This window comes from Canis lupus, chromosome 21 (assembly GCF_048164855.1).
Source record: "Canis lupus baileyi chromosome 21, mCanLup2.hap1, whole genome shotgun sequence".
In the NCBI taxonomy this organism is placed as follows: Eukaryota; Metazoa; Chordata; class Mammalia; order Carnivora; family Canidae; genus Canis; species Canis lupus.
In genome coordinates, this window is record NC_132858.1 from 7,074,944 (window position 1) to 7,102,903 (window position 27,960).

Here is a 27,960-nt window from a genome sequence, read left to right on the forward strand (position 1 = left end):
TTATGTTTAAAAACAAAATGCCCAATTAACTCATGAAAGTGTGTTCACAAGTTAGTAATTATTAGTAACCAGAGAAATTTAAGTGAAGCAATGGAATACCGTTACCACATATACCCGATTGGCTAAAATGAAACAGCCTGACAATACCACACGTTGGTGTGAAAAAGAGGCAGGAAGAATTGCCATTCACCGATCCCGGGTCTCCAAGGATCACGCCCTGGGCTGTAGGCGGTGCTAAACCGCTGAGCCACAGGGGCTGCCCTAGAGCAGGGATTCTTAATGTGCCGTCCTTGGTCCAACAGCAGCATCAGCAGCACCTGGAAACTCCTTAGAAATGCCAAATTCCTAAGATCCACTCCAAACTTACTCAATCAGCAATACTAGCGGGAGAGCCCAGCAGTCTGTGTTTTAACAAACCCTCCTGGTGATTTTGGTGTATAGTAAAGCTTGAGAACCGCTACCAGAAAGAACTAGGAATATATATCCAGCAAGATACATGGACAAGGATGTTTTTAACAGCACTGTTTATAATAGCCAGACATGGAAAACAAGCCAAATGTCCGTCAATATCGTAATTGGAAAATAAGTTATGCAGTAGTTATGCAGTGTAATGAAATAATAAAAATGAATCCTAGGTGTACCAAAGAGCATAGATGGCTCAAACATAATGGTGAGTAAATATTCAAGACACTAAGAATATATATTTTTATATACGCATAGAAAAAAGTGGGGTGCCTGGGTGGCTTCAGTGTCTACCTTTGGCTCAGGTCATGATCCTGGGGTCCTGGGATAGAGCCCTGCATTGGGCTCCCTGCTTAGTGAGGAGCCTGCTTTTCCCTCTACCTCAGCCACTCCCCCCTCCACCGCTTTTGATCTCTCTCTTTCTCAAATAAATAAATTAATAAATAAAATCTTTGGGGAGCCCGGGTGGCTCAGTGGTTTAGCGCCGCCTTCGGTCCAGGGCGTGGTCCTGGAGACCAGGAATCGAGTCCCGCGTCGAGCTTCCTGCATGGAGCCTGCTTCTCCCTCTGCCTGTGTCTCTGCCTCTGCCTCTCTCTCTCTCTCTCTCTCTGTCTCTATGAATAAATGAATAAAATCTTTAAAAAAATAAAATCTTTTTTAAAAAGTCCTTGTCAAACCGTGCAAATGTATTCTAAGAACCAAAACTGTACCTCCGGCCCTAACCTCAGCTCTCCAGGCTGGCATATAGTAGTATTGCCACATAATGTGTGCTCAGCCTGACAAGTATGGCTCTTTATAATTATCTTTATAGTGACTGCAAAGTATTTCATAATTTGGACATAGCATATGTTATTTAGCCATTTCCTTGTTGATGGGCTTTCTGAGAATATTACTTTGGCTGCACCAATAGACTGAAAATTGTATAAAGTGAGAACCATAATTGTCTTTTTCAAAAACAGTGCCTGCTGGGGATCCCTGGGTGGCGCAGCGGTTTGGCGCCTGCCTTTGGCCCAGGGCGCGATCCTGGAGACCCGGGATCGAATCCCACATCGGGCTCCCGGTGCTTGGAGCCTGCTTCTCCCTCTGCCTGTGTCTCTGCCTCTCTCTCTCTCTCCGTGTGACTATCATGAATAAATAAATTTAAAAAAAAAAAAAAAAAAAAAAAAAACAGTGCCTGCTATTCAACAGTTATTTAATTGAATTGATTTTCCAGATTAACATTGGCATAAGAAAAAATACCCTGGCCAGTTTTATTTATCTTTATTATAGCATAGGTCGATTCCTTGTAAATTTTGTTTACAGTGAATTAGCATAGAAAATCCAGGTAGCTCTGGGTGTAATGATATAATAAATGTTCTAGAAAATGAGACCCTGGATTCTGGAGTAGAGTGATCCTCTGAGATTATTTAATTTCCCTACGTGACATCTCTTCTCTGTTTCAGTGCTATAGCAACTAAGAAATGGGTTAAGCCTTGGAGTAGGAAATTATATGTATCACATTTTTCTGAGAGTGTTTACTTAAGATATCCAAGCTTTCTTAAATGTATTTGACTCTGTATTCTAATTTGTGATTTGGGAACATATGACACCATACCTGAACCTCTATGGAATGACTGGTTCCAGAGAAGATGCTTTAGTGCAAGAGAGGTGACTTGGAGCCTTTGAAATTTGACTCCATATTCTCTACTTTATGACAAGTTGTCCAGCCAAATCCTAGTAGAATTGTAAAGGAGGCTTCCTTGAGCATTGATTGTCAGGACAGAACCCGTGAGCAGGTGCAGAAAAGGGCAGCAGATGGGTATGGCTCAGAGGAGAGAGGCCAGCAGCTCGGACATTGGCTGGGCCCTGTCAGGTTTACCTTGAAATTTCCATTGTGACGTCATATGGGGTCACACACAGCCTTGAGGGAGAGGAGCTGAGAGGAGCATTGGGTTGAGAGGAGCATTGGGTTGAATAATGGCACTGATTTGGGGGCTGGCCATGCCGCCTCCACCGTATGTCAGCCTTCTACTATTATTTGGTTTCCTTGCATGGGGACTTTGGATACTCTTTTCTGGGAAACAGAGCAGGAAGCAGGTGGCAACCAAGACAGACTCCAAGGTATGTAATGCAACCCTCCCTTGAAATTCACTGCTCCCTGTCTCTGCCCCCGAAGCCATGGCAACTCCCACATCTTGGGCCATGAGAGGAACTGGCTGGGGAAAGAGGGGAGTTGAGATCGTTCCTATGCATGTCTTTTCGATAAGTACAAGTCATGCTTGATCCTGTTCCTTTCAGTTTGTTTCAACAAACCTCGAGCACCTATTATATGTGGTAGCATACTAGACATTGAAGAAAAATAAAACACCATCTCCCACCTTTTAGGAGCTCAAAGTGAACTGGGGGAGATGATCAAATGGGTCTGTATATATAATCCAAGGAAAGAGAACGTGATGAGTTAACAGAAGTATAAATATTGCTGCAGACGTTGGAGGTGGAGTGTTTTGAAGCAGGGAGATCTATAAAATGCCTCTGGAAAGCTCGGGTTTGAATTATGCTTCAGAGGAAGGGTAGGGCTTTGAAGGTGGATAGTGTGGATGGAAGAGAGTAGTGAAGACTTTCCTGATGTAGGGAATGGATTGAGAAAAAGCATGGGAAGTTGAAGAGTGTTGGATGTGTTTGTAGAGAGGACACCTATGAGGATGGAGCGTAGAATAGGGAGCCCAATGAGAGAAAATTTTAGAAAATTGGTAGAGATGACATTGTAGAGGGCTTTGAATGCCAGGCTGAATGCTTCTCATAAATATTATTCCCATATGCAATTGAAAGATGGCAGAGGGGTGAGAATGGGGAAAATTAACAAGGCAGGAAACCACAAATGTTGGAGAGGATGTGGAGAGAGGGGAACCCTCCTGCACTGTTGGTGGGAAGGTGAACTGCTACAGCCACTCTGGAAAACTGTGTGGAGGTTCCTCAAAGAGTTAAAAATAGATCTGCCCTACGACCCAGCAATTGCACTGCTGGGGATTTTCCCCAAAGATACAGATGCAATGAAACGCCGGGACACCTGCACCCCGATTTTTTTTTAAGATTTTATTTATTTATTCATGAGAGACACACAGAGAGAAAGAGGCAGAGACACAGGCAGAGGGAGAATCAGGCTTCATGCAGGGAGCCCGACATGTGACCCAATCCCGGGTTTCCAGGATCACGCCCCGAGCGGAAGGCAGGCGCTAAACCGCTGAGCCACCCAGGGATCCCCCACCCCGATGTTTCTAGCAGCAATGTCCACAATAGCCAAACTGTGGAAGGAGCCTCGATGTCCATCGAAAGATGAATGGATAAAGAAGATGTGGTTTATGTATACAATGGAATATTCCTCAGCCATTAGAAACGACAGACACCCACCATTTGCTTCGACGTGGATGGAACTGGAGAGTATTATGCTGAGTGAAATGAGTCAATCGGAGAAGGACAAACATTATATGGTCTCATTCATTTGGGGACTATAAAAAATAGTGAAAGGGAATAAAGGGGAAAGGAGAAAAAACGAGTGGGAAATATCTGAAAAGGAGACAGAACATGAGAGACTCCTAACTCTTGGGAACGAACTAGGGGTGGTGGAAGGGGAGGTGGGCGGGGGGTGGGGGTGACGGGCACTGAGGGGGGCACTTGATGGGATGAGCACTGGGTGTTATTCTATATGTTGGCAAATTGAACACCAATAAAAAATAAATTTATATAAAAAAAAGGAAAATGGCAGAGGGTGCCTGGGTGGCTCAGTTGGTTAACCCTGTGATTCTTTTATTTTTATTGAAGGTTTTATTTATTTATTCATGAGAGACAGACAGACAGACAGACAGACAGAATAGGCAGAGACACAGGCAGAGGGAGAAGCAGGCTCCATGCAGGGAGTCCAATGTGGGACTTGATCCCAGCACTCCATCCCTGCACTGGATCCCCGGACTCTAGGATCACGCCCTGGGCTGAAGGCGGCACTAGACCCCTGAGCACCCCCGGGGCTGCTGGAGAGTCTGCCTTTCTAACAAGTTCCCAGGTTCTGTTACTGCTGTTAGGCTACAGACCACTTTCTTTCTTCAGAACAGAAAATTTTATTTTATTACTTAAAAATTTTAATTCCAGTATGGTTAACATACAGTGTTATATAAGTTTCAGGTTTACAATATAGTAATTCAGCAATTCTGTACATTACTCGGTGCTTGTCAAGATAAGTGTACTCTTAATCCCCTGTTTTTACCCATCCCCCACCCACCTCCCCTCTGGTAACTATCAGTTTGTTCTCTGAAGTTAAAGCAAGTTAAAAACAACATGTCAGGGACGCCTTTGTGACTCAGCGGTTGAGCGTCTGCCTTCAGCTCAGGGGGTGATCCGGGGTCCAGGGTAAAGTCCCACCTCAGTCTCCTTGTGGGGGTCTGCTTCTCCCTCTGCCTATGTCTCTGCCCCTGTCTCTCTTTCTCTCTCTTTCTGGGTCTCTCACAAATAAACCAATAAAATCTTTTTAAAAATGCAACTGATTTACTGTATTTTGCAACTTCTCTAAATTCGTTTATTAGCTCTAATTGGGATTTTGTGTGTGTATTCTTAGGATTTTCTGACAACAAGATTATGTCATCTGTGAATAGACATGGAGATAGTTTAACTTTTTCCTTTCCAATTGAGATGGCTTTTATTTTTCTTACCTAATTGCTCTGGTTGAAGTTTCTAGTCCAATATTAAAGAAAAGTAGTGAAAGTGAGTATCCTTGTCTGTTCCCCCCCTTAAAGGCAAAGCTTTCAGTCTTTCACTGCGAAGAATGATATTAGCAGAGGGTTTTTCATAAATACTATTTACTATATTGAGGACATCCCTTCGAACCCTAGTTTGTTGAGTGTTTCTATTTTTTATAAATCATGAGTGAGTGTTGGATTTTGCCAATGCCTTTTCTCCATCAGTTGACATAATTGTTCAGGTTTTTCCTCTTCATGTTATTTCTTAAAGGTTTTATTCATTCATTCATTCATTCATTCGAGACACACACAGAGAGGCAGAGACATAGGTAGAGGGAGAAGCAGCCTCCTCATGGGGAGCCTGATGGGGGACTCGATTCCAGGACCCTGGGACTACAACCTGAGCCAAAGGCAGACACTCAACCACTGAGCCACCCAGGTGCTGCTCTCTTTGTGTTATTAATGTGGTATATCACATTGGTTTACTTTCTTAGGTTAAACCACCTTAGTGTTCTTGGGAGATCTTACTTTCAACACTTCTGTCCAACATCGGATCGCTTAGCTAAAACATTTGCTAATACCATGAATGAAATTGTATAGACTGTTTTAATATACTCTCAGAGACTGATGTCCTGAATCAAAAGGAAGAAATAAAAATTATTTTATTTGAAGTGGCAACACATATCACTTCTGTCTTTAAAATGATCTGGGGTGTGCCTGGGTGGCTCAGTTGATTAAGTGTCTGCCTTTGGCTCAGGTCATAATCTTAGGATTCTAGGATGGAATAGGTTCTCCACTCAAGTGGGAACCTGCTTCTCCCTATCCCTCTGTTTGCCACTCCCCCTGCTTGTGATCTCTTCTCTGTCAAATAAATAAATAAATAAATAAATAAATAAATAAATAAATAAATAAATAAAAAAAATGACCTGGAACAACTTGGCTTCCACCTATATTTTAGTTTCATCTCTCACTACTTAGCAAAAGTACACCCAACAAATCATGACTTTATAATCTTCTTGGTGATGTTCCCATTGGCTGGAATGCTCTCTCTTTACCTAAAAATCTTCTGGTGATAATTTAAACTCCAGTTCAATTGGCAATTTCTTGAGTAATTTTTTCCTTTTTTCCCAGGCAGTTAACCACTGTCCTCTTTATTCCCTAACCTTTATATTTCTGTTACCACATGATATTGTAACTTAGGCGTTTAGACCTCTGTTTTCCCCAGTAATGGGAGTTCCCAGAATACAGGGATCTCATTAACTTTTGTAGTCCTGGCACCTAACGTAATGCCTAGAAGTTAGTAAGCGCTCATTAGATGATTTATGAATAAGTGAATGGGGTGGTAATTGTTGCTGTGGTTATGGTTACCAACTGGATCAATAATTGTATCTGTAAGACGAAATGTGCTGTTGATAAATTCTCTAACCTAGAACATTTTCTGGTTTTATTTTTTTCCTTTTTGTGCCCCTCTAGACTTCAAGGCAGCATAAATTGAAAAAGATCCAGAAATTCACAGGTCAGAGAGATCTTATACTTTATTCTTTAGCTCAAGGCTAATGACAAATCAACAGTGGGTCTGCTTTTAGACTGTAGACTTTAATAACAGGGAGAGGGAGGGAGGTTGAAAAAGATTGTATAAGTGAAAGAAATGTGCCTATTCTTCCTAACATCTGCAAAGATGCTGAATTCTTTCTGGTAACTTCCAAAGAGATGTAAACTGATTTATAGTTCTTTCTATGCTTCTGTTCCTCATGCTTTCTTTCCTAATTTCCTTTTATGCAAAACTCAAAGTATCAGGAAAGAAATTTGATGAGATCTTTAGTGGGGGAAGTTTCGATACATTTTTCCCCTGCCATAGACGCTGAATAGACTCCTTTGAAGGAAAAAATATGTATTACAGATTTATTTCCCTTACTCCAACTCCCTACTACCATGATTGTTCCAGCTGTTTCCAATGACTTACATCCACTACATGGTAAAGGTGGCACAGTATATTTTAAAATATAAAAACTTAGACCTACATTACATCTGAGCTCTATCACTACTTAACTTTATGATCCTGGACATGATTTCACCTTCGATCTCTTCTTTGTAAAACAAGTGGCTTGAACTAGGTGGTATCAATAATTATGATTCTAACAGATTCTTTACCTCTGCTCCCAGCTTCCCAGTGGGAAGAAAATCTCAGAATGGGTTGCTCTGAAGCTAACCTGACAAAGTGAGTAAAATTGATCGTCACTATTTATTCTTTCTTTCTTCAGCCTACCCTACTGATAAACCCTGTAAAATTAGGAGAAAGATACCTAGTACTGTTTTACTTTTCTGACTGATAGTAGTTTCCTTTCTAACTTAAGCCACTCTTCTTATTGGTTTCCTTATTAGTACTTTTAATATCACTTCAATTACACTGACACACTCTGTTGTATCCAGCTTTTCAAGACTCCCTGTGGGATGGGCCCAGGAATATATACTCTGGTCAATGAACAGAAGTCTTCAACAGATCTTCAAACATCTGGAATGCACAAGGTCAGGGAAGGTAGTTTCTGGGTGGGGGTTGAAAGTGATGGAAGTTTTTGGTATTTTTTTTTTTTAGGTAAACTCTACCCCCAATGTGGGGCTCAAACTCACAGTCCCGAGATCAAAAATTCCATGCTATACTGACTGAGGCAGCCAGGTACCCCCAAGCTGGTAGAACTTTTAAGAGAGAGGAAGGAAGGGACTGAAGGGAGGGTTATAGAGAGGGAAGGAGGGGAGGGAAAGAGAGAGGGAAAAGAGAGATTGTTAGTTGGTTGGTTGGTTAGTTTTGATAGTGGGGATAAATTCTGAGTTCAAAGGTTTAAGAACAACTGGTTTATGAATCATTTCTGATTGCAGTGGAGACAATGGCCTCCCTTTCCTCCTGGTAGAGGAATTCTTTCTATAAGTAATTGAAGTTGGAGGGATCCCTGGGTGGCGCAGCGATTTGGCGCCTGCCTTTGGCCCGGGGCGCGATCCTGGAGACCCAGGATCGAATCCCACGTCGGGCTCCCGGTGCATGGAGCCTGCTTCTCCCTCTGCCTGTGTCTCTGCCTCTCTCCCTCTCTCTGTGTGACTATCATAAATAAATAAAAATTAAAAAAAAAAAAAGTAATTGAAGTTGGGGAAAGCAACCTCTTTTGTTGTTGTACTCCCTCAGGTCAAAATATTTTACATTTGAAATGGCCACTATCTTTCCCTTTTCCTACTTTTCCTACCTTCTCCTGCTTCAAAGCAAATGGAATTTTTCTTTATTTCTTAGATCAAGTCTTATGCACTCGTGTTTGCAAGAATCTTCGGATATGATTTCTTCCTCCACCTCCTCTGTGTTTGTGTCTCAGGAGCCTGTTCTACCCTGTTGTGGCTGTAAGAAGGCAAAACATTCTACTGATCACAGCATCTCCTCTGGATCATTATGCAACAGCTCCAGCCTGTCACACCTTTCTGTCATTTCTGAAGGAACAACCTGTCAACTCCAGAGCCTTAGTTTACCCATTTTACCCAAAAACCAGTCTTCTGTGCTCAGGAACCAAGGCACATCCCTGCCCCCTTTTCAACTCTCACAGCTTGAGAAATCAAATCTTTTGGAGGATTTGGCAGCTCTTTCACCATTAAGGTCTCAAAGCTCTGTTTTTGAATCCCCAGGTCTCTGTCAACAAGAACAAACAAAGAATGGGAGAGGGAGCAAGAGTCATTTGACATTGGATCATGGGTCAAGTTCTATCTGCAAGGCAAGACCACGATTCTCAGGGCGGGCTCCACTCCAGCTCTCTCCTTTGGCTAGGTGGAAGTTAGAAGGACATATGGCTTGGAAGGTTTGTACTTTGAAGGAACAAACAGTTCCTCTGCCTGTGAAGGAATCATGGGAAATGCTGCATTATTTAACTGAGGCACGAGGAGGAGTAGTCCCTGAACCAGAGAAACCTCAAATGCAGGTATCTATGCCTACCCATCAAAGCACTGAACAAAGTATCAACAATAAATCCCCAAACTGTCCATCATTCCAGCTCCATGTGAATATTGGAGTGGAATCTGGATTGAATAGAACAGAAACAAAAATTTCACAGTCACTTATCCCAGGTAAGCTGTCACAACTGGGGGATGGCCCCCAAATCGTTGAATCCAGGCCCTTAGTTACATCACTGGGCACTCCACCTCCCAAAAGTTTAGGAGTGGACATAGTTCAAGGGGAAACCAATTTCCTGCAGAAGAAGCCAAAACACATCCTAGAGCTTAGTATAGAGCAGAGGGTCATAGGTTTTCCGGAAAAAAGGATGCAGCAGCATGAGACCCAAGTGACTAAAGTGGAGTTGGCCCCAAGGCTATCATATCAAGTTACAGATAGCATAAAGGTAACTCCATTGGCATTACTTCAAGTCATGGATTCAATGGGGATCATCCCAGAATCACATTCAGAAGTGACAGAATCTGTGGGTTTGTTCCCACAGCCACCAGATGAAGTTGGGAAACCAGTGGAAACGATGAAAAGAGTGAGTGTAAGCACAAAACCATCATATCAAATCACTGAATCAGTGGAGGTAACATCAAGTCCTCAGCATCAAGTTATGAAATCAAAGATGACCTCCAGATCACCGAATCACGTCACAGATAATGTGAAGGTAACTCCTGTAGCATTGCTTCAAGTCATGGATTCTATCGGGATGATTAAAAAATCACATTCACATATCATAGAATCAGAGGGAATAACCCCAAGAACACAGTATCCAGCCATGGAGTCTGGAGATATAAACACATCGTTGGATCATGAAGTCATGCCACCAGGAGAGATAGGTCCACAGGTAGGACATGAAGTTGTGCAAACTGTGGAAATGACTGTAGGGCCACAGTTTAAAGTTGCTGAATCCGTGGACATAACCTCAAGGCCACAAAATCAAGCCATAGAACCATTGAACATTCCTCCAGGACCAGTGTGTCAAAACACAAGATCCCTGGAAATGATCTCCACTCCATTGCATCAAGTTACAGATTACACAAAAGTAACTCCAGTGGCACTATTACAAGCTGTGGATTTCATGGGGATAATTCCATCAGCACAGTCACATGTTATAGAATATGGAGATTCACAGTCTAAAATTGCAAATTTGACCCCAGGAGTGACTCAACCAGATGGTTTGACTTCCGGCTCTCCTACTACTATTGGTTCACCTGGAGTTGTAGAAACTGTGGGTTTACCTCCAAAGCCACCACCTAAAGTCACAGAATCAGTAGGGGTGATTCCAATGCCATCACATCAATCCGTACATTCTCTAAAGGTAACTCCAGTAGCCCTGGGGTCACCCATGGGAATGATCATAGCATCACAATCACAAATTGTGGAAACTCCGGATTTGACCTCAAGGCCAGTATCTCAAGTCAAAGAACCTCTGGAGTTGACCCCTGGGTCATGGATTCAGGTGCTGGACTCTGTGGGGATGACTCCACAACCATATCATCAACGCACAGAAACTATGGCATTAACCCCAGGCCTATCTCATCAAGTCATAGAGTCTTCAAGGATGACTCCGTGGGATCAAATCTTAGAACCTTCAGAGAGGAGTCCAAGGCAAAGCCACCAAACTATAGAGACTAGAGGGTTGGCCTCTGACCCCACAGTCACAAATCTAACTGAGTTGACACAGTCACCTCATCAAATAATGGAATCTTTAGGTACAGTCCCGAGGTCACTGGGTCAAAGTACAGCATCTGAGGGAATGAATCAAGAGCCACTGAATCAAGTCACAGATTCTGCAGTATTGACCACTACATCACTACTGCCAGATGTAGACTATTTGGGGGTGAAGCCAATGCCACAGCTTAAGGTTGTGGATTCCATGAAGTTATCCCCAGGATTACAAAATGTAAAACCTATAGACGGAACCTCAGGTTCAATCCCACAAATGGCAAAATATGGACAGTTGATCCCAACTGTGAACTCCATAGAATCGGCCCCAGAACTTCAACTGCAGGTTGTAAAATCTGATGGGTTGGCACCCATTCCACTGCTGGAAAGTGGGAATTCTGTGCAGTTAGCCCCAACGTCTCAGCTTCAAGGTCTGCAATCTATTCGTTTAACTCTAGGAACACAAGAGCAAAGTGGAAAATCTGCTGAGTTAGCCCCAGCACCACAGTTACAGAATAGGAAATCAATGGAGTTGACCTCCAGTCCACAGTTGCAAGGTCTGGAATATGTTCATTTGGCCGTGCCACCAGAGTTTCCAGATATAAAAGCTGTGGATCAACTGATCCTAAGACCACTACAGGAAGACATGAAATCCATGGAGTTGGCCCCAGAGCCACGGTTACCTGATGAAAGACCAGAGGAGATAGCTCCAGCACTCTTACTTAAAGATGTGAAAATTCCTCGAATGGTAGAATGCAGAAGGTTGATTCCTAAAACACAGGTGGAAGGTATGAAATACGAGGAGCCGATTTCAGGGGCACGCATTCGAGCAGTGAAATCTGCAGAGCTCAACCTCAAGCCAAATCATGAAGCCATAGATCCCGAAGGATTGACTCCATGGCATCAAGCTTTAGAATCTTCAGGAATGATCACAGAGCCAGGATACCAAGGAGCAGAAGCAGAGTTGACCTCTGACACTTGTCACCAGAGGAAAGAATCTATGGAGTTGAAACAATCATCTTTAGGAAGTACTCCAAGGCCATTGAGCCAGACTTTAGAATCTATGCAGATGAACTCAATGCCATTCCAAGGTGCTCTTGAGACAATGCTCCAAGGCGTAAAAGCCTTGGAGACTCGGATGTCTCAACGCACAATACAAGAATCTCCAGAGTTGGTACCAGGATCAGAGATTCAAGATCTGACCCCAGAAGTGATGAACCCAGAGTCTCAAGGTATGAAGTCTGTTCATCTGAATCTAGGACCATATTCCGAATTTATGAACTATAAGGAGTTGGCCTCAGAACCACAATTTCAAAGTGTGAAATCTGTGCCATTGACCCCAGGACCACGGCCCCAACATACAAAACCTGAGATGTTGACTCTAGGGCCACTAATGCATGATAATAAATTTGTGGATTTAACTGTACCACTGGAAGCATCTGGGAGGTTAATTCCTGAAACACACTTACATGTTGAATCAAGGAAAGTTACCATGGAACCACACTTAGAAGCAATGAAATCTCTGGGTTCAACTTCTAGATCAAGGCATCAGGACACAGCCTCTGCAGCTTTAGCTTCTGAGATCTGGCCACAAGAGGAGGAATCTGTGAAGTTAATCCCACAGCAAGTCACGGAAACTGCTGGGATGATGCCAAGGCCACATTTTCAAAAGTTTTCAGAGATGACCTTGGGACCAGGCCATCAAGGCACAGAAACTGCGCGGCTGACTTCTGAGGCTTTGCTCCAAATGGCATTAACACAAAAACCAACAGGTCAAGTTATGGAATCTACAGGAATGACTCTAAAGCCACATTGTCAAGTTACCGAGCCTTCGGAGATGCCCGTAAGGTCAGAACATGAAAATACAGAAAATTTTGGGTTGGCATTGCTTCCAGTTGAAAATATCCAGGAGACAATGCCAGTACCACCATATTTAGTACAAGGATCTCCGGAATTGACTTTAGGACCAGGCATGCAATATGAGAAATCAGAGCCACTACTGCAAAATTTGAAATCTGTGATGTCAACCCCTGGAACATCCCCATTAATGGAAGGATCTAAACAATTTATCACAGGAGCAAAACGACATGTTCTGGAGTTGACCGCAGAGCCACAGCTCCAGGGAGTAAAGTCTATGCAGCTGAAGCCAGAGCCACAATTACAAGATGTGGAATATGTTAATGTAATTCAACAGCTAGCTACTACTGGAGTGGTAGGATCTGAGAAGCTGGTACAAGAACCAGTACTACAAAGTATACTATCAGAAGACTTGACTAAGGGGGCACAGCTTCAAGGTGTGAAATTGACCCCAGGGCCGCATTTACAAAGTGTCAGATTTTCAAAGTTATCCCCAGGGCCACTTCTTCAAGGAGAAAAACCTGTAGATTTAATCTCAGGATCCCCACATCACAGTGTGAAATCTGATGAACTGACCCCAGGTTCACCAATGCAAGAGATGAAATCCTTAGATTTAACCCCAGGGCCAAACCATCAAAGCGTTATGTCTGTACAATTGACTCCAGAATCACAAACTCAGAGTATGAAATTTGTGAAACAAAACTCAAGACCACGCTTGCAAGATGTCAGATTTTCAGATTTGACCTCAGAACCAAAGCATCAAGGTTTCAAACGTGTGCAGTGTGTACCAGGAACACAGCTTCAAGATATACAGTCCGTAGGATTTGAAACAGAATCATCTTTGCAATCAAACCAAGGGCTCTTGAATGAGAATATGAAATCTCTTCTGTCTATTGAAGGATTACAGTTTCACAGCATGGAATCTAGGAAATTGACCAAAGAACTACAGTATCAAGGTGTGAAGTCTCAGGAACGGAATCTAGGACCAAGGCAGCAAGAGGTGAAATTTTCTGAATTGACGTATGGGCCAAAGCTTCAAGGTGTCAAATTTGGGGAGCAAACCCCAGGATCAGTGTTTGAAGGTGTGAATTCTGTGGAGATGACCCCAGAATTAGGGCTTCAATATTCTAAATTAGCAAAGACGTCTTCGGGGCTTCAAGATCGAAAACAGGTGGGGCTTAGCTCAGGGCCATGGCTACAAGATATCAAATTTTGTGATCTGACATCAAGAAGTCAACCTTCCAGTGTGAAATCTTCAGAGTTAAACTCAGGGCCACAGCTACAGCATGTGAAATTTTTTGAGTTGACCCCAAAGCCAAAGATGAAAGGAATAAGATCTATGGGGTTGTCCCCAGGACCTCAAAAGCAAGTGGTCAAGCCTGAGGTATTAGTACCAGAGACATTGTTTCAAGGCATAAAACATTTCGTGGTGGGCCAAATGTCTAACTTGGAAGGTAACGGTCCTTATAAATTCGTCTCACAACCACAGAAACCAGATGCAAAATCTATGGAGTTGACTCCTGAGTCACAGTTGCCAAGAGTAAACTATTCTGAGTCGACTAGAAGACCACATTTACAAGCTATAAAATCTTCTGAAATGATCCAAGGGCCACACGTGGGAGGTGTGAAACCAATGGAGCTGACACCAGGCTCAAAACGTCAAGGTTTAAAATCTGAGTTGTTGATCTCAGAGCTGAAAGATGTGAAATCTGTGGCCACAGCTACAGGACAGTGTCTAAAAGGTATGAAATCTATGTTGTTAACCCCCAGTCCACAGCTGGAAGGTGAGAAATCTATGGAGACAACCACAGTGCAAGGGATAGAACATGTCAAATCTGTGAAAGACACCAAAGATACTAAGCTTCAAGTTGCAACACCTGACTTGGCTCTGCATGCAAGAATTCAAGAATTCAAAGGAGTGGAGATGGTCCCGAGAACACAACCGCAAGATGTGAAAACCGTGGAACTGAAATTTGGGCTAAAGATGCAAGGTGAGAAACCTGTGCCTTTTGCACCAGGACCATTGCTCCAAAAGTCTGAACCGCAAGATGTGAAACCTGAGGAATTGACTTTAGAGCCACAAACGCAAGATAGGAAGGTTGTCGACAGTACCCCATGTGGAAAGCATCAAAGCTTAAAATCTGTAGAGGAAACTCCAGATTCAGAGCTGCAACATGTGAAATCTGTGAAATTGACCCCACGGGTAAAGAAGCAGGAAGTAAAATCTGGGAATGTGACCAGACGAGCAAAGTTTCAAGGAGTAAACTCTGTAGACTTAGCCCCAAGCCAACAGTTTCAAGGGATGGCACTCATGAATCTCACTTCTGGGCCAGAACAGGATGGCAAGATATCTGTAATCTCATCAAAGCAGCAATGGAAGAATTCAGAGCAACTGAAGAGAAGGCTTAAGGCAGAAGATGGGATGTCTCTGGAGTTAATTCCAGAACTAAAATTTAAAGGCAGAAAATTAGAAGACCTCAATTTTGAGTTAGGATTTGAAGATATAAAATCACTTGATTGGACTCCTGAATCAAATATTCAAGGTTTAAAACCTAAGGAATTCAACCTTGAACCACAGTTGCAAAGCCTAAAATCTCCTAAGTTGACCCCAGGGCCCCAGTTGCACCAAGTAAAACCCTCAGAGTCAGCTTCAGAGCCACAGCTTTGTGTAAAAACTCTTGAGTTACAACAAGAGCCGCTGCTTGAAAGTATGAGATGTATTCAGTGGATACCGGGACCTAAGTTCCAAGCCGTGAAATCTGTAGACTTAAATCTTGGGTCACATTCTCCAGGTGTTAAATCTGCAGGGTTGAAATCTTCGACACAGTTAAGAGATGTAAAGTCATCTGAATTGACTCTAGGGCCAAAACCTCAAAGTGCAACATATACAGAGTTCAACCTTGGGCCACAGCTGCAGAATGTGAAAACCCCTGAGGTGCTACCAGGACCACAGCTGCAAAAAGGGAAGGCTTTGGCATCCACCTCAGAGCCACAGCTTCAAGATGTAAAAACTACTGAGTTCAAAAAAGAGCCACAGCTTGAAACTGTGAGACGTATTCAGTGGATACCAGGACCTGATTTCCAAGCCGTGAAATCTGTAGACTTAAATCTCGGGTCACATTCTCCAGGTGTTAAATCTGCAGGGTTGAAATCCTCGATACAGTTAAGAGATGTGAAGTCATCTGAATTGACTCCAGGGCCAAAACCTCAAAGTGCAACATATACAGAGTTCAACTTTGGGCCACAGCTGCAGAATGTGAAAACCCCTGAGGTGCTACCAGGACCACAGCTGCAAAAAGGGAAGGCTTTGGCATCCACCTCGGAGCCACAGCTTCAAGATGTAAAAACTATTGGGTTCAAAAGAGAGCCACAGCTTGAAACTGTGAGACGTATTCAGTGGATACCAGGACCTGATTTCCAAGCTGTGAAATCTGTAGAGTTAAATCTTGGGTTACAATCTCAAGGTGTCAAGTCTGCAGAGTTGAAAGCTTTGAAACAGTTAAGAGATAGAAGGTCATCTGCGTTGACTCCAAGGCCAAAGCTCCAAGATATACAATCTTCGTCATCACTCCAGGAACATCAGCCTCAAGGTTTCGATTTGAAACCTTGTCTACAGGTTAGAAGTGTGAAATCATGTGACCTGACTTCAAAGTCAAAGTTTTGTGATATAAAATCTATGACATTCAAATCTAGGCTTTGCTTGCATGATAGGAAATCTACTAAATTGACTGCAGGACCAAAGCTTCAAGAAGTGAAATCCTTACAGTCATCCCCAAGAGCACAGCTTCAAGGTGGGAGGTCTCTAGTGCTTGCGCAAGGGCCACAGCTTCCTGACACAAAATCTGGGGTATTAAGCCAAGTGTCACAATTACAAAGTGGTACAACTATAGAGCTGAACTCCCCACGACACTTGAAAAGGATGAAGTCATCTGAGTTGACTCTTCGGACAAAGCTTCAAGGTGTGAAATCTGAGAATTTCAACTCTGGGTCACAGTGGCAAGATCTAAAATCTTCTAAGTTATCACCTGAGATAAAGTCCCAAGATATGACATTTATTGAGTTAAATCCAAGTTCCCAGATGGAAGGCATAACCTTTTCTAAACCGACTGCAGGGACAAAGATTCAAGGTGCCAAATTTACAGATTTGTTTGGGTCATCGTTACAAGGTGTGAATGCTGCTGAGGGGACCTCACAGTCAAAGCTTCAAAGTGTAAAACATAAAGAAAGCGACCCCAGTCCCCAGACGCAAGTTGTGAAATCCTCGGACCTGAACCTTGGATCAGAGCTTCCAAATATGAAACTGGCGTCCAGCCCTGAGCCACAGTTTCAAGGAGAGAAATGTTCTAAGTTAATCTCAGAAACAGAGTGTCAAGATGTGGAATCTGTGAAGTTCAAACCTGGGCCACAGTTGAGGGGTATGAAATCTTCCGAACTGATATCAGGGACAAAGCTTCAAAAGGTGCAATCAGTGGATTTCAAGTCAGCCCCACAGTTACAAGATATGAAACCTTCTAGGTTGATCATGGGTATAAAGCTTCAAGACATTAAATCTACGAATTTCAAGTCTGGACCACACTTGCAGGATGTGAAGTCTTCTCAAGTGATCCCAAGGGAAAAGCTTCAAGGTATGAAATCTGTAGAACTGAAACCTAATCCAAAGTTACAAGGTGAGAAATCTTCTGATTTGACCCTGGGGAGGAAGTTTCCAGCTGTGAAATCAGGCCCACAGTTACAAGATGTGAAATGCTCTGAGTTGATCATGGGTATAAAGCTTCAAGATACAAAATCTACGGGGTTCAGTTCTAGATCACACTTTCAAGGTATGAAGTCTTCTAAAGTGATCCCAGGGTCAAAGCTTCAAGAAGTGAAATCCTCTGAGTTCAACCATGGTCCAAAGCTACAAGGTGGGAAATCTAATTTAACCCAGAAGAGGAAGTTTCAAGGTATGAAACCGGTGGAGTTCAACCCTGGACCACAGAGACAAGGTGAGAAATCTGATTGGATACCTGAGTGCAGGCTTCGAGATTTGAAATCTGTTGAGTTAAAACCTGTTCCACAGTTACAAGGTGTAACCTCTTCTGAGTTGGCACCAGAAACAAAGCTTCGAAGTGGAGAATCTGTGGAGTTCCTTGCCAGACCCATGAAGCAAGATATGAAATCTCTTGAATGGACTCTAGGTGCAAAGGTCAAAGATGTGAAATCTTTGGGGTTTGGGTCAGCCCCACAGTTACAAAACAGGAAACTGCATATGTTGACACCAGGGGCACACCTTCAAGGTGTGAAATCTATGAAATTCAACCCCGGGGCAAAGTTGCAAGGTGCAAAATCTCCTGAGTCCATAAATCTTCGAATAATGAAAACGACAGAAGTCAAACATGACCCAGAATTTCAGGTTGCAAACCCCTCTGAGTTAGCCTTGAAATCAAAGACTTGCAGTGTGATATCTTCTGAGTTCAAAGCTGGGAAACAGTGGCAAGAAGAGAAATCTTGTAAGTTGAAACCATGGCCAGAGCTTCAAAGTATGAAATTTATGGTATACAATCCTGGACCACATCTGCAACATATAAAATCTTCAGAATTATGCAAAGAGACAAAGCTTCACGATGTGAAAGCTATGGAATTCAATCCCGAGCAGCAGTTGCAAGATGTGAAATCTCCCGAGTTATGCAAGGGAACAGGTATGCTTCAAGGTATGCAGTCTTTTGAGCTCAATCCTGGGCCACAGCTACAAGAGATAAAATCTGAGTTGTGCACAGATGTGAAGCTTCCATATGAGCAATTTCTGGAATTCAAGCATGAGCCTAAATTACAAGGTGGGAAATCCTCTGAATTGAATCCAGGGCCACAGCTTCAGTGTACAAATCTTGTGGCATTCAGCACTGGGCCACAATTGAAAGGTGTAAAATCTGAGTTGAATCCTCAGCCGGGGCTTCAAGGTATAAAATCTCAGGTGTTCTGCCTTGGGCCACATGTGCAAGGTGTGAACTCTTCTGCATTTATTTCAAACCCAAAACTGCAGTGCGTAAATTCTTTTGGATGCAACCCTGAGCCACCTTTGCAAGGTATAAACCCTTCTGAATTAACTTTAGTTTCAAAACTTCAAGGTATGAAGTCTTCTGAAGTGAGTTCAGGGACAGAGATTGCAAGTGAGACACCTATGGTGTTCAACCCTGACCGGCATTTGCAAGATATGAAATCTGAATGGATTCCAGGGTCGAAGTTTCTAGGTGTTGCACCTATGGAATGCAACCCTGGGCCACAGATGAAGTGTGTAAATTCTTCTGAGTTGAATGCAGAGCCAAAATTACAATGTGTAAATTCTATGGGGTGCAAACGTGGGCCACTTTTGGAAGGCGTACAGTCTTTTGGGTTGACTTCAGGGACAAAATGTCAACAAGGTATGGGATCTGAGGTGAATCCAGGGACTAAGAAGCAAAGTGAGACATCTGTGGTGTTCAACTTGGAATCACATTTGCAATGTTTGAAATCTGAATTGATTCCAGGGTCAAAGTTTCTAGGTGTAGCACCTATGGAATGCAACCCTGGGCCACAGGTGAAGTGTGTAAATTCTTCTGAGTTGAATCCAGAGTCAAAATTACCATGTGTAAATTCTACGGGGTGCATACTTGGGCCGCCTTTGCAAGGTATACAATCTTTTGAGTTGACTTCAGGGATTAAATGTCAAGGTATGGGACCTTTTGATTTGAATCTGGGAACGGAAGTTCTAGGTGTAAAATCTGTTATGTTCAACCCTATGCAACATTTACAAAATGTGAAATGTGAATTGACTCCAGGGACACAGTTTCAAGGTATAACATCACGGGAGTTCAACTGGGGCCCACAGCTGCAAAGCATGAATTCTTCTGATTTGAAACCAGGGTTAGAACTTCAATGCATAAATTCCATAAAGTTTAATCCAGGGCCACAGATGCACGGCACAAAGCCCTCTGAAACTAACCCTACATCAGAATATCAAGGTACAAAATCTATTCTGTTCAACGCTGGAGCATATTGGCAAGGTGTAAAATCTTCTGAGTTAATTCCAGGGACAAAGTTTCCAGAAATCCAGTTTTTGGAGAATCACTGTGGGTCACAGCCACAAGTTGTACAGTCGGTGTTCACTTTAGGCTCTCCGTTAAATGGTATGAAATCTGTGTTATTTTTACCAGAGCCACTGCTTAACGATGTAAAGTCGGTGGAGATGAACAAAGAGCCACTGCTTTGTGGTGCAAATTCTGTGAAACGGATTTCAGGCTCCGAGCTGCAAGACTTGAAATGTGAGACGTTTGCACTAGAGCCATGTTTTAAAAAAATGAAATATGTGGAGTTAAATCCAGGGCCACATCCTCAAGGTATGAATTCTGAGGAGTTGCCCTCACACCTTAGACAACATAGTGTGAGATCTGTGGTGTTTGCACCAAAGCTGTGTTTTCAAGATGTGAAATCTCTGGAGTTGAAACCAGGACCGCAACCTCAAAATGTGAATTCTAAGGATTTGAATTCTTGCCTCCGGCAGAAATCTGTGGTGTTTGAATCAGAGCCACGTTCTCAAGATGTGAAATCTTTGAAATCAAACCTATTGCCACATTGTCAAAGTGCTAATTCTTTAGGGTTGTCAACATGCCTCAAGTCACCACATGCTAACTCTGAGGCCTTTGCACCAGAGCCATGTTTTCAAGATATGAACTCGGTAGAATTGACACCAGGGTTCCAACAGCAAGGTACGAATTGTCGAGAGCTGACTTCAGGATGGCAAGGTATGAAATCGGTGGTGTTGGCACCAGAGGCAACTAAAAAGTTTGCACCAGGACCATTGTTGACTAGCGTTAAATTTTCAGATTGGTCTCCGGAATCACAGCAACGAGATGAGAAATCTTTGGAGTTTACTCCAGATCCAAAGTTGCAAAGTATAAAACATGTGAAATTGTCCTCAGCCTCTCTACAGCAAGATACAAAATCTGTAGAGTTAGCACCGGGGGCACTGCTTCAAGGAACAAAAGCTGAGATGCTAAATCGGAAAAGAAGCTATCAAATCACAGACTCTGAGATAATCCCTAGGCCAGGGCATCAGTTTGTAGAATGTGCAGAGATGATCCCGACACCAAAGCATCAAGTCCCTAAATCTATGAATTTGATTTCAATACCAGTTTATCACATCACAGAAAGGTTGGCACATCAAGGCAACGAAACCACAGAAAAATCTGTGGAGTTGACCCCAAAGCCAACAAGTAAAGCCATGGATTCTTCAAGAGTGCCTCTAAGGCTAGATCTTCAAGTACCAGAATCTGTTGATCGGACTCCAGTGCTAAGGAATCAAGGTTCTAAATCCTCGAAATTAACCCTAAAGAAAAGCTACCAAATCCCAGAAACTCTAGAGTTGCTCTCTGAGTCACGGCCTCAACTTAGAGATTTGAGAGAGTTACATACAAGGCCACTGCAGCAAGCTGTAGGATTTGAAGAGATTACACTAGAGCCCAGGCATCACACTACAGAAACTGTGGGATTGACCTCCAAGGCAAGGCAAAAAGGGAAGGAATTCCTCGGAGTGACCCCAAAGCCAGTAAGCGAAACCACTGGATATTCAGAGAGATGTCCTAGGCCCTATCCTCAAGCACTAGAATTTGTGGAGGTGATCTCTGAGAAAAGACTGCAAAGAGGAGAATCTGACGCACTGATTACAAAGCCATTGCATCATGTTCCAGAATCTCCAGAAATGACATCAGGGCTAGGATATCAAGTTCCTGAATCTGTGGGTTTAACCTCTAGGCAATGGCTTCAAAGGAGACAATCTTTAGAGTTGCTCCAAAAGCAAACAGGTCAAGCTGTAGGACACACAGAGTCTGTAGAGCTCACATCTGAGACATGGCAGCCAGAGAATGGATCAGTGGGGCTACCACAGTCACAGAATCAAAGTATAAAATATTCACAGAGAGCTCCAGGAGTACGGGCTCAAATTACAGAAGTTATGAGGATTAGTCCAAAGCCACTAGATCAAGTCCCAGGATCCACAAAGACACAGCTTCAAGCTGCGCTCTCAATAGGAATAACCCCGGGAGCCCCCCCAAAAGTTACTGAGTATGTGAAAGTGACTCCTGGGCCACCACTTCAGGTTGTGAAGTCTGTAGCATTAACCCCAGGGCCAGCCTTTCAAATGATAGACTATGTTCAGCTGACCCCAAAACTGCAAGATGTGAGACCCTCTGAGTTTACCTCAGAGCTGTGGTTGCAAAGTGTAAAATCTAAAGAATTAACCACAGAGCCAACACACCAAATTTTGGACATAATGAAGTCGACAGGCTTTCAGATTGTAAAGACTGTGTTAATCCCATGGCCACCACTTCAAATTGTAAAATCTGAGGAGTTAGCACCAGGGCCAATTGCTCAGGTTGTAGAACCAATAGGAGTAGCATTAGGATCAGCGATAGAAGTAATAGATTGTTTCAATCTTCAAGAAATGGTAGAACCCGTGGAATTAACTCCAAGGCCAAATACCCATGTGAAATCTGCAGAATTACTCTCACAGCCAGCATGTCCCTTTGAGGAGCCTGCAGTGTTCACTCATGAACAAGGGCTTCAGGCTGTGAAAGCAATAGGGATAAAAATAAGCCCTCCTCAAATGATGGAATCTGAGGATTTGAATCTACGACAGGTATATCAGAATAGGGAATGTGAGGATTTTACATCAAGAGAGGAGTTACAAATAGAGAACTATCTCTCTAGATTTCTCCATAACTCTTCCAACTCCCTCATCACAAGTTCTGATGAAACAGAATTCGGAAGCCTTTGTGATTTTGAGGTGCCAGAAGTATCAAGGGCCTTGGATATAAGAAACATTGGGACAGATATTTTTCAGCCTGAAGAGTCCTTTATAGACCCTACTATGATACAATCTTCAACTCTTCCCTTTTCCCTTCACAATCAACTCTCTGATAAGATAGCTAACATTGTAGAAACTCCACATTTTGAGATCTCAGGAGTGGGTGTCCTATCTAAGACGACTGACAAGAAGCAGGTGGAAGAGCTAGGGAACTCACTCCAGGGCCTATCCCAACATCCACCACAAAGCTGGAGATCACCACCTAGGACATTCCACTCAGGCTCAAGAATTCAAAGAGGCCTTACCAGCTCTGTCCTGGGCAGACAACAGAACGTCTGGGAGAGTCACTCCTGGAGACAGCGACTACCTCGAAAATATCTCTCCAATATGCTAATGTTGGGGGATGTCTTGGGAACCACGATGGAAAGGAAGCTTTGTTCTCCAACATCTTTAATGGAAAGAGCCACTAGAGATATCCGTCAATCTATCCAGAATTTATTTGGGGTTCCAGCTGAACTGATGAAGCCTTCCCAGAGTCTGCTAGAGAAAGGTCGAGGTGTTATTCCTCAGCCTTCAGTGGCCAGAAACTACATTCAGAGGCACACTTCATGTCGTGGTCACGAGCAAAGAACAGCCTTAAGAATATGGACACGTAGCTCCATGTCCTCCATAATACAGCAATATTCTGGGACTAGAGTGAGATTAAAGAGAAGTTCAAAGCTCACTGATATATCCCAGGACATCTTTCAGCACATACCATTCAGCACATCAGAGGGCCAGCCTCCTGCCCCAGTACAGCTAGAGTCTTCCTTCAATATAGTTTTCACCAGGAAAGATTCTGTTCCAGTGGAAGAGAGTGAGAACTCTTTGAGTTTTGAGTCCCAACACAGTCTCAAGCCAAGTTACCTTCCCCACCAGGCCAAGACTGACTTCTCAGAACAGTTCCAGTTGCTACAAGATCTGCAGCTAAAAATAGCAGCAAAACTGTTAAGGAGTCAAATACCCCCAAATGTACCTCCACCTCTAACTTCAGGTCTGGTTTTAAAATACCCTATCTGCTTACAGTGTGGCCGATGTGCAGGATTTAATTGCTGTCATAAATTACAGGGCACTTTCGGACCTTACCTTCTTATCTATCCACAGCTCCACCTTGTACGCACTCCTGAGGGCCACGGAGAGATTAGGTTGCAACTTGGCTTTAGGTTGCAAACTGGGAAAAGACCCCAAGTCCCAAAGTACCACAGAAGAGACAGACCCATCACACCACGAAGTCCTAGATCACCATCGCTAAGGACAGCGAAAGTCTATACTCGAGCTTCCAAGAGTCCTACTTCTACGATATATTTCCAGTCTGGATCTTCCCAGTCTCCTTCTCCTGTACGAGTCCACATCAGGCGAAGGCAGTATAGAGGCCCTGACCTAGTAGGAAAGACAGAAATTAGAAAGCCGGGGCTCTATGAATTTAGTCAGGTTCACTCTCTACCAGAGAGTGTCTCTGAAAGCAATCAGAATGTAAAATGGGCTAAAAGGAAAACCAAAAAGACCCATAATCCAAAATACCCATACCCAATGAAAAGAATCACCAAGGGAAGCAGAACACAAAACACAAAACTCTACACAAATGGTAGAAGCATAATACAGAGTCCTTCTAGGGAATTACCAGCCCAGGTAAGAAGCAAGAGGACTGGAACATCTCAAACTACCTCTGCGTCTTTAAGAAGACAATCTAAGAAATCCTCCCAACCCAAATTCATTCAACTGCTTTTTCAAGGCCTAAAGCAAGCATTGCAGACAGCACACAGAATTATGACTTCTGCTGGGCAGAAGCCCGTGGACAGGCCACGGCCAGACCATTCGTGGTCAAGCAAAAACCAGCATCTAAAACAAAGAGCCAGAAATGATTACCTATCAAGAGATATCAAAAGAGACAGGATGTCAGTTGTTAAGGTAAAGCCAGTAGACATAACCACTAAGCAGAACATGTTATGGGAAGAAAGAGAGCAATTCAGATCAGCTCAACCACCAGAAAGAGATAGCTCTTTCCAACTCAGACGTACCCAACTGCCTAAGCCCATAGTTTCCCAAGGAAGTGCCGCTTTCAAAACCAGTTCACTTGGACAGCCTATGGGTATTGTTCAAAATGACTCTAGCAGCAAAGGTAAGAAAAAGCTCTACAGAAGTGAAATCTCTAGCCAGGAGTCCAAGAACTCCAAAACAGGAACCGGAGTTCAAGTCGGGGGGAGAAGTCTACATGGTTCACCTCACAGAACCTCACACAGCCACCTTAAAGAGAAACTCGCACCCAAGAAGCAAAACCACAGCTTCTTAAGGGAGAGAACCCCATATAATACCTCTGTAAGGAGCCATCGCAGTCCCTCTGAGAGGAGATGTCGCAGTCCCTCTGAGAGGAGCCATCGAAGTACTTCTCAGAAGAGCCATCACATTCCCTCTGAGAGGAGCCATCACAGTCTGTCTGAAAAAAGCCATCACAGTCTCTCTGAGAGGAGCCATCAAAGTGCCTCTGAGAGGAGTCATCGCAGTCTTCCTCAAAAGAGTCATCACAGTCCCTGTGAGAGGAGCCATCACAGTCTTTCTGAAAAAAGCCATCACAGTCCCTCTGATAGGAGCCCTCGTAGTCTCTCTGGAAGGAGCTATCACGGTGCCTCTGAGAGGAGCCATCGTGGTCCTTCTCAAAAGAGCCATCACAGTGCCTCTGAGAGGAGGCATCACGGTCCTTCTCAAAAGAGTCATCACAGTCCCCCTGAGAGGAGCCATCGAAGTCCTCAAAAGAGTCATCACACTCCCTCTGAGAGGAGCCTTCGAAGTCCTCAAAAGAGTCATCACAGTCCCTCTGAGAGGAGCCATCACAGTCTTTCTGAAAAAAGCCATCACAGTCCCTCTGATAGGAGCCCTCGTAGTCTCTCTGGAAGGAGCTATCACGGTGCCTCTGAGAGGAGCCATCGTGGTCCTTCTCAAAAGAGCCATCACAGTGCCTCTGAGAGGAGGCATCACGGTCCTTCTCAAAAGAGTCATCACAGTCCCCCTGAGAGGAGCCATCGAAGTCCTCAAAAGAGTCATCACACTCCCTCTGAGAGGAGCCTTCGAAGTCCTCAAAAGAGTCATCACAGTCCCTCTGAGAGGAGCCTTCGGAGTCCTCAAAAGAGTCATCACAGTCCCTCCGAGAGGAGCCATCACAGTCTCTCTGAAAAAAGACATCACAGTCCTTCTGAGAGGAGCCCTCACAGTCCTTCTCAGAAGAGCCATCACCGTCCCTCTCAGTGGAGCCATCGCAGTCCTTCTCAGAAGAGCCATCACAGTCCCTCTGAGAGGAGCTATCGCAGTCTCTCTGTAAAGAGCCATCGGAGCCCTTCTGAGAGGAGATGTCGCAGTCCCTCTGAGAGGAGATGTCGCAGTCCCTCTGAGAGGAGCCATCGAAGTTTAGGATTAATCTGAGATTTTGTAAGCAATCAAGTACCCTCATTTGACAAGTATTGTAAAACAATCGTTTTTGTTGAAATCTTTGAAAAATAAAAGAGACCTAGGGGGAGTGGTTTCTTAACCATGTTGATTAATTCCCAAGATGTTAATCATGCTGATCATATGAAGTATTGTTTTTTTTTGGTTGTTGTTATTATTGTTTTTAATGTGCTTATGCTTATTCATGAGAAGGGATATGGGTATATTTGAGTCTTACACTGACAGTGATGAAATTCCTATGGTGACAGTTTACTAAGAGGAGTCAGAGGGGACTTGACTCTTATTGGCCTCCTGATACTAGCAAGTCTTCCAAGTAGAGATTTCTCCCATTGTTTTGGATGGTGGGTTTTGGTCCTAGAGTACTGCTAATTCCTGTTAAAATTTTTTATACTTTTACTGAGGTACCATTGAAGTACAATAGAATGCATCTTTACAGTATACATACTTAAAGCATACAGTATGATCAGCTCTTTTTTTTTACATTTTTAAAATTTAAATCAAATTTTCAATATAGATTATAACATCCAGTGCTCATCCTATCAAGTGCCCTCCTCATTGCCCGTCCCCCAGTTACCCTATCCCGCTCCCACCAACCTCCCCTTCCCAAATCCTTGGTTTATTTCCCAGTTAGGAGTCTCATGGTTTGTCTTCCTAATTTTTCTCACTCAATTCCCCTCCCCTTTCCCTTATAATCCTTTTCACTATTTCTTATATTCCATGTATGAGTGAAACCATACTGATTAGCTTTGACATGTGTAAATAACCATAACAGTGTCACTACAGTCACTATCCCTCCCCCAAGTTCTTTTGGGTTCCTTTGTCATCCATTCTTTTCCCTACTCCTGTTCCCAGACAGCACTGCCCTTTCTTTCTGTCACCATACAGTGGTTTGCATGTTCTAGGATTTTATATAATGAAATCAGGTAGTATGTCCTATTTTTGCATGATTTTTTTCATTCAAAATAGTGGTTTTGAACGAGAACTAATTTTTATTGCTGAATAGAATTTCATTATACAAATACCATAATTTGTTTAGCCATCTTCCTTGAGACATTTGGGTTCTTTGCCTTCTGGGAGTATTAAAATAAAGCTGTTCCGAACATCCATGTGCACTTCTTTGTGGGAATTTTTTTGTTTAAGATTTTATTTATTTATCACGAGAGACACAGAGAGATGCAGAGAGAGAGGCAGAGACACAAGCAGAGGGAGAAGCAGGCTCCAGGCAGGGAGCCCGATGTGGGTCTTGATCCCGGGTCTCCAGATCACGTCCTGGGCTGAAGGCGGCGCTAAACTGCTGAGCCACCCGGGCTGGCCTTTTTTTTCTTATTCTCTTGATAAATACCTGAGATGGTATTGTTCTACCAAGATATGCCATCTTAGGTTGATTGGTCATATGTCTGGAGTGTGTTAAACTTTTTTAAAAATTTGCCTGTTTTCCAAATTGGTGGTATAATTTTATATTCCTATCAGCAGTGTATAGGAATAAGTCTTTAATTTTAGCCAATTTTAAGGGTGTATAGTGGTGTTTATTGTCATTTTAACATTTTCCTGATGAATAATGATATAGAACATCTGTCATGTGCTTATTAGCCATTCATATATCTTCTGGGAAGCACCTGTTCATATCTTTTGCCCAATTAAAGATTTTGTTTTTGGGGTTCCTGGGTGGCTCAGCAGTTGAGCGTCTACCTTTGGCTCAGGGTGTAATCCCTGAGTCCCAGGATCCTGGGATCAAGTCCTGCATTGGGCTTCCTGTTTGGAGCCTGCTTCTCCCTCTGCCTGTGTCTCTGCCTCTCTCTGTGTCTCTCATGAATACATAAATAAAATCTTTTAAAAATAAAGATTTTTTAATGTATTTACTTGATAGAGTATGAGAGAAACAACGGACACAGGTAGGGAGAGGGGTAGAGGGAGAAGCAGACTCTTTGCCGAGCAGGAAGCCTGACTGGGGGCTCGACCCCAGGACCCTGGATCATGACCTGAACTGAAGTCAGAAGATTAACCAA

At 43.3% G+C, this 27,960-nt stretch overlaps 3 protein-coding genes across 7 annotated transcripts in view; 2 read left to right on the forward strand and 1 right to left on the reverse strand.

Moving 5' to 3' along the window:
• LOC140612570 (large ribosomal subunit protein bL21m-like) overlaps positions 1-27,960 on the reverse strand; it is a 75,419-nt gene that overhangs the window by 33,581 nt on the left and 13,878 nt on the right. The window lies entirely within an intron of this gene.
• LOC140612571 (DNA-binding protein SMUBP-2-like) overlaps positions 1-27,960 on the forward strand; it is an 81,534-nt gene that overhangs the window by 20,288 nt on the left and 33,286 nt on the right. The window lies entirely within an intron of this gene.
• Positions 1,718-27,058, forward strand: LOC140612569 (uncharacterized). 3 transcript variants are annotated; one of them, XM_072790250.1, is made up of 5 exons: positions 1,718-2,562; positions 6,642-6,720; positions 7,332-7,386; positions 7,599-7,694; positions 8,446-27,058. In XM_072790250.1, exons 1-5 carry the CDS (start codon positions 2,419-2,421, stop codon positions 25,928-25,930), a joined length of 17,859 nt encoding a protein of 5,952 aa, XP_072646351.1. In that variant the 5' UTR covers positions 1,718-2,418; the 3' UTR covers positions 25,931-27,058. The 3 variants fall into 3 exon arrangements, with proteins under 3 accessions (XP_072646351.1, XP_072646349.1, XP_072646350.1); XM_072790248.1 differs by having other exon boundaries at positions 1,719-2,562; positions 6,642-6,684; XM_072790249.1 differs by lacking the exons at positions 1,718-2,562; positions 6,642-6,720; positions 7,332-7,386 and having other exon boundaries at positions 7,606-7,694; positions 8,829-27,058.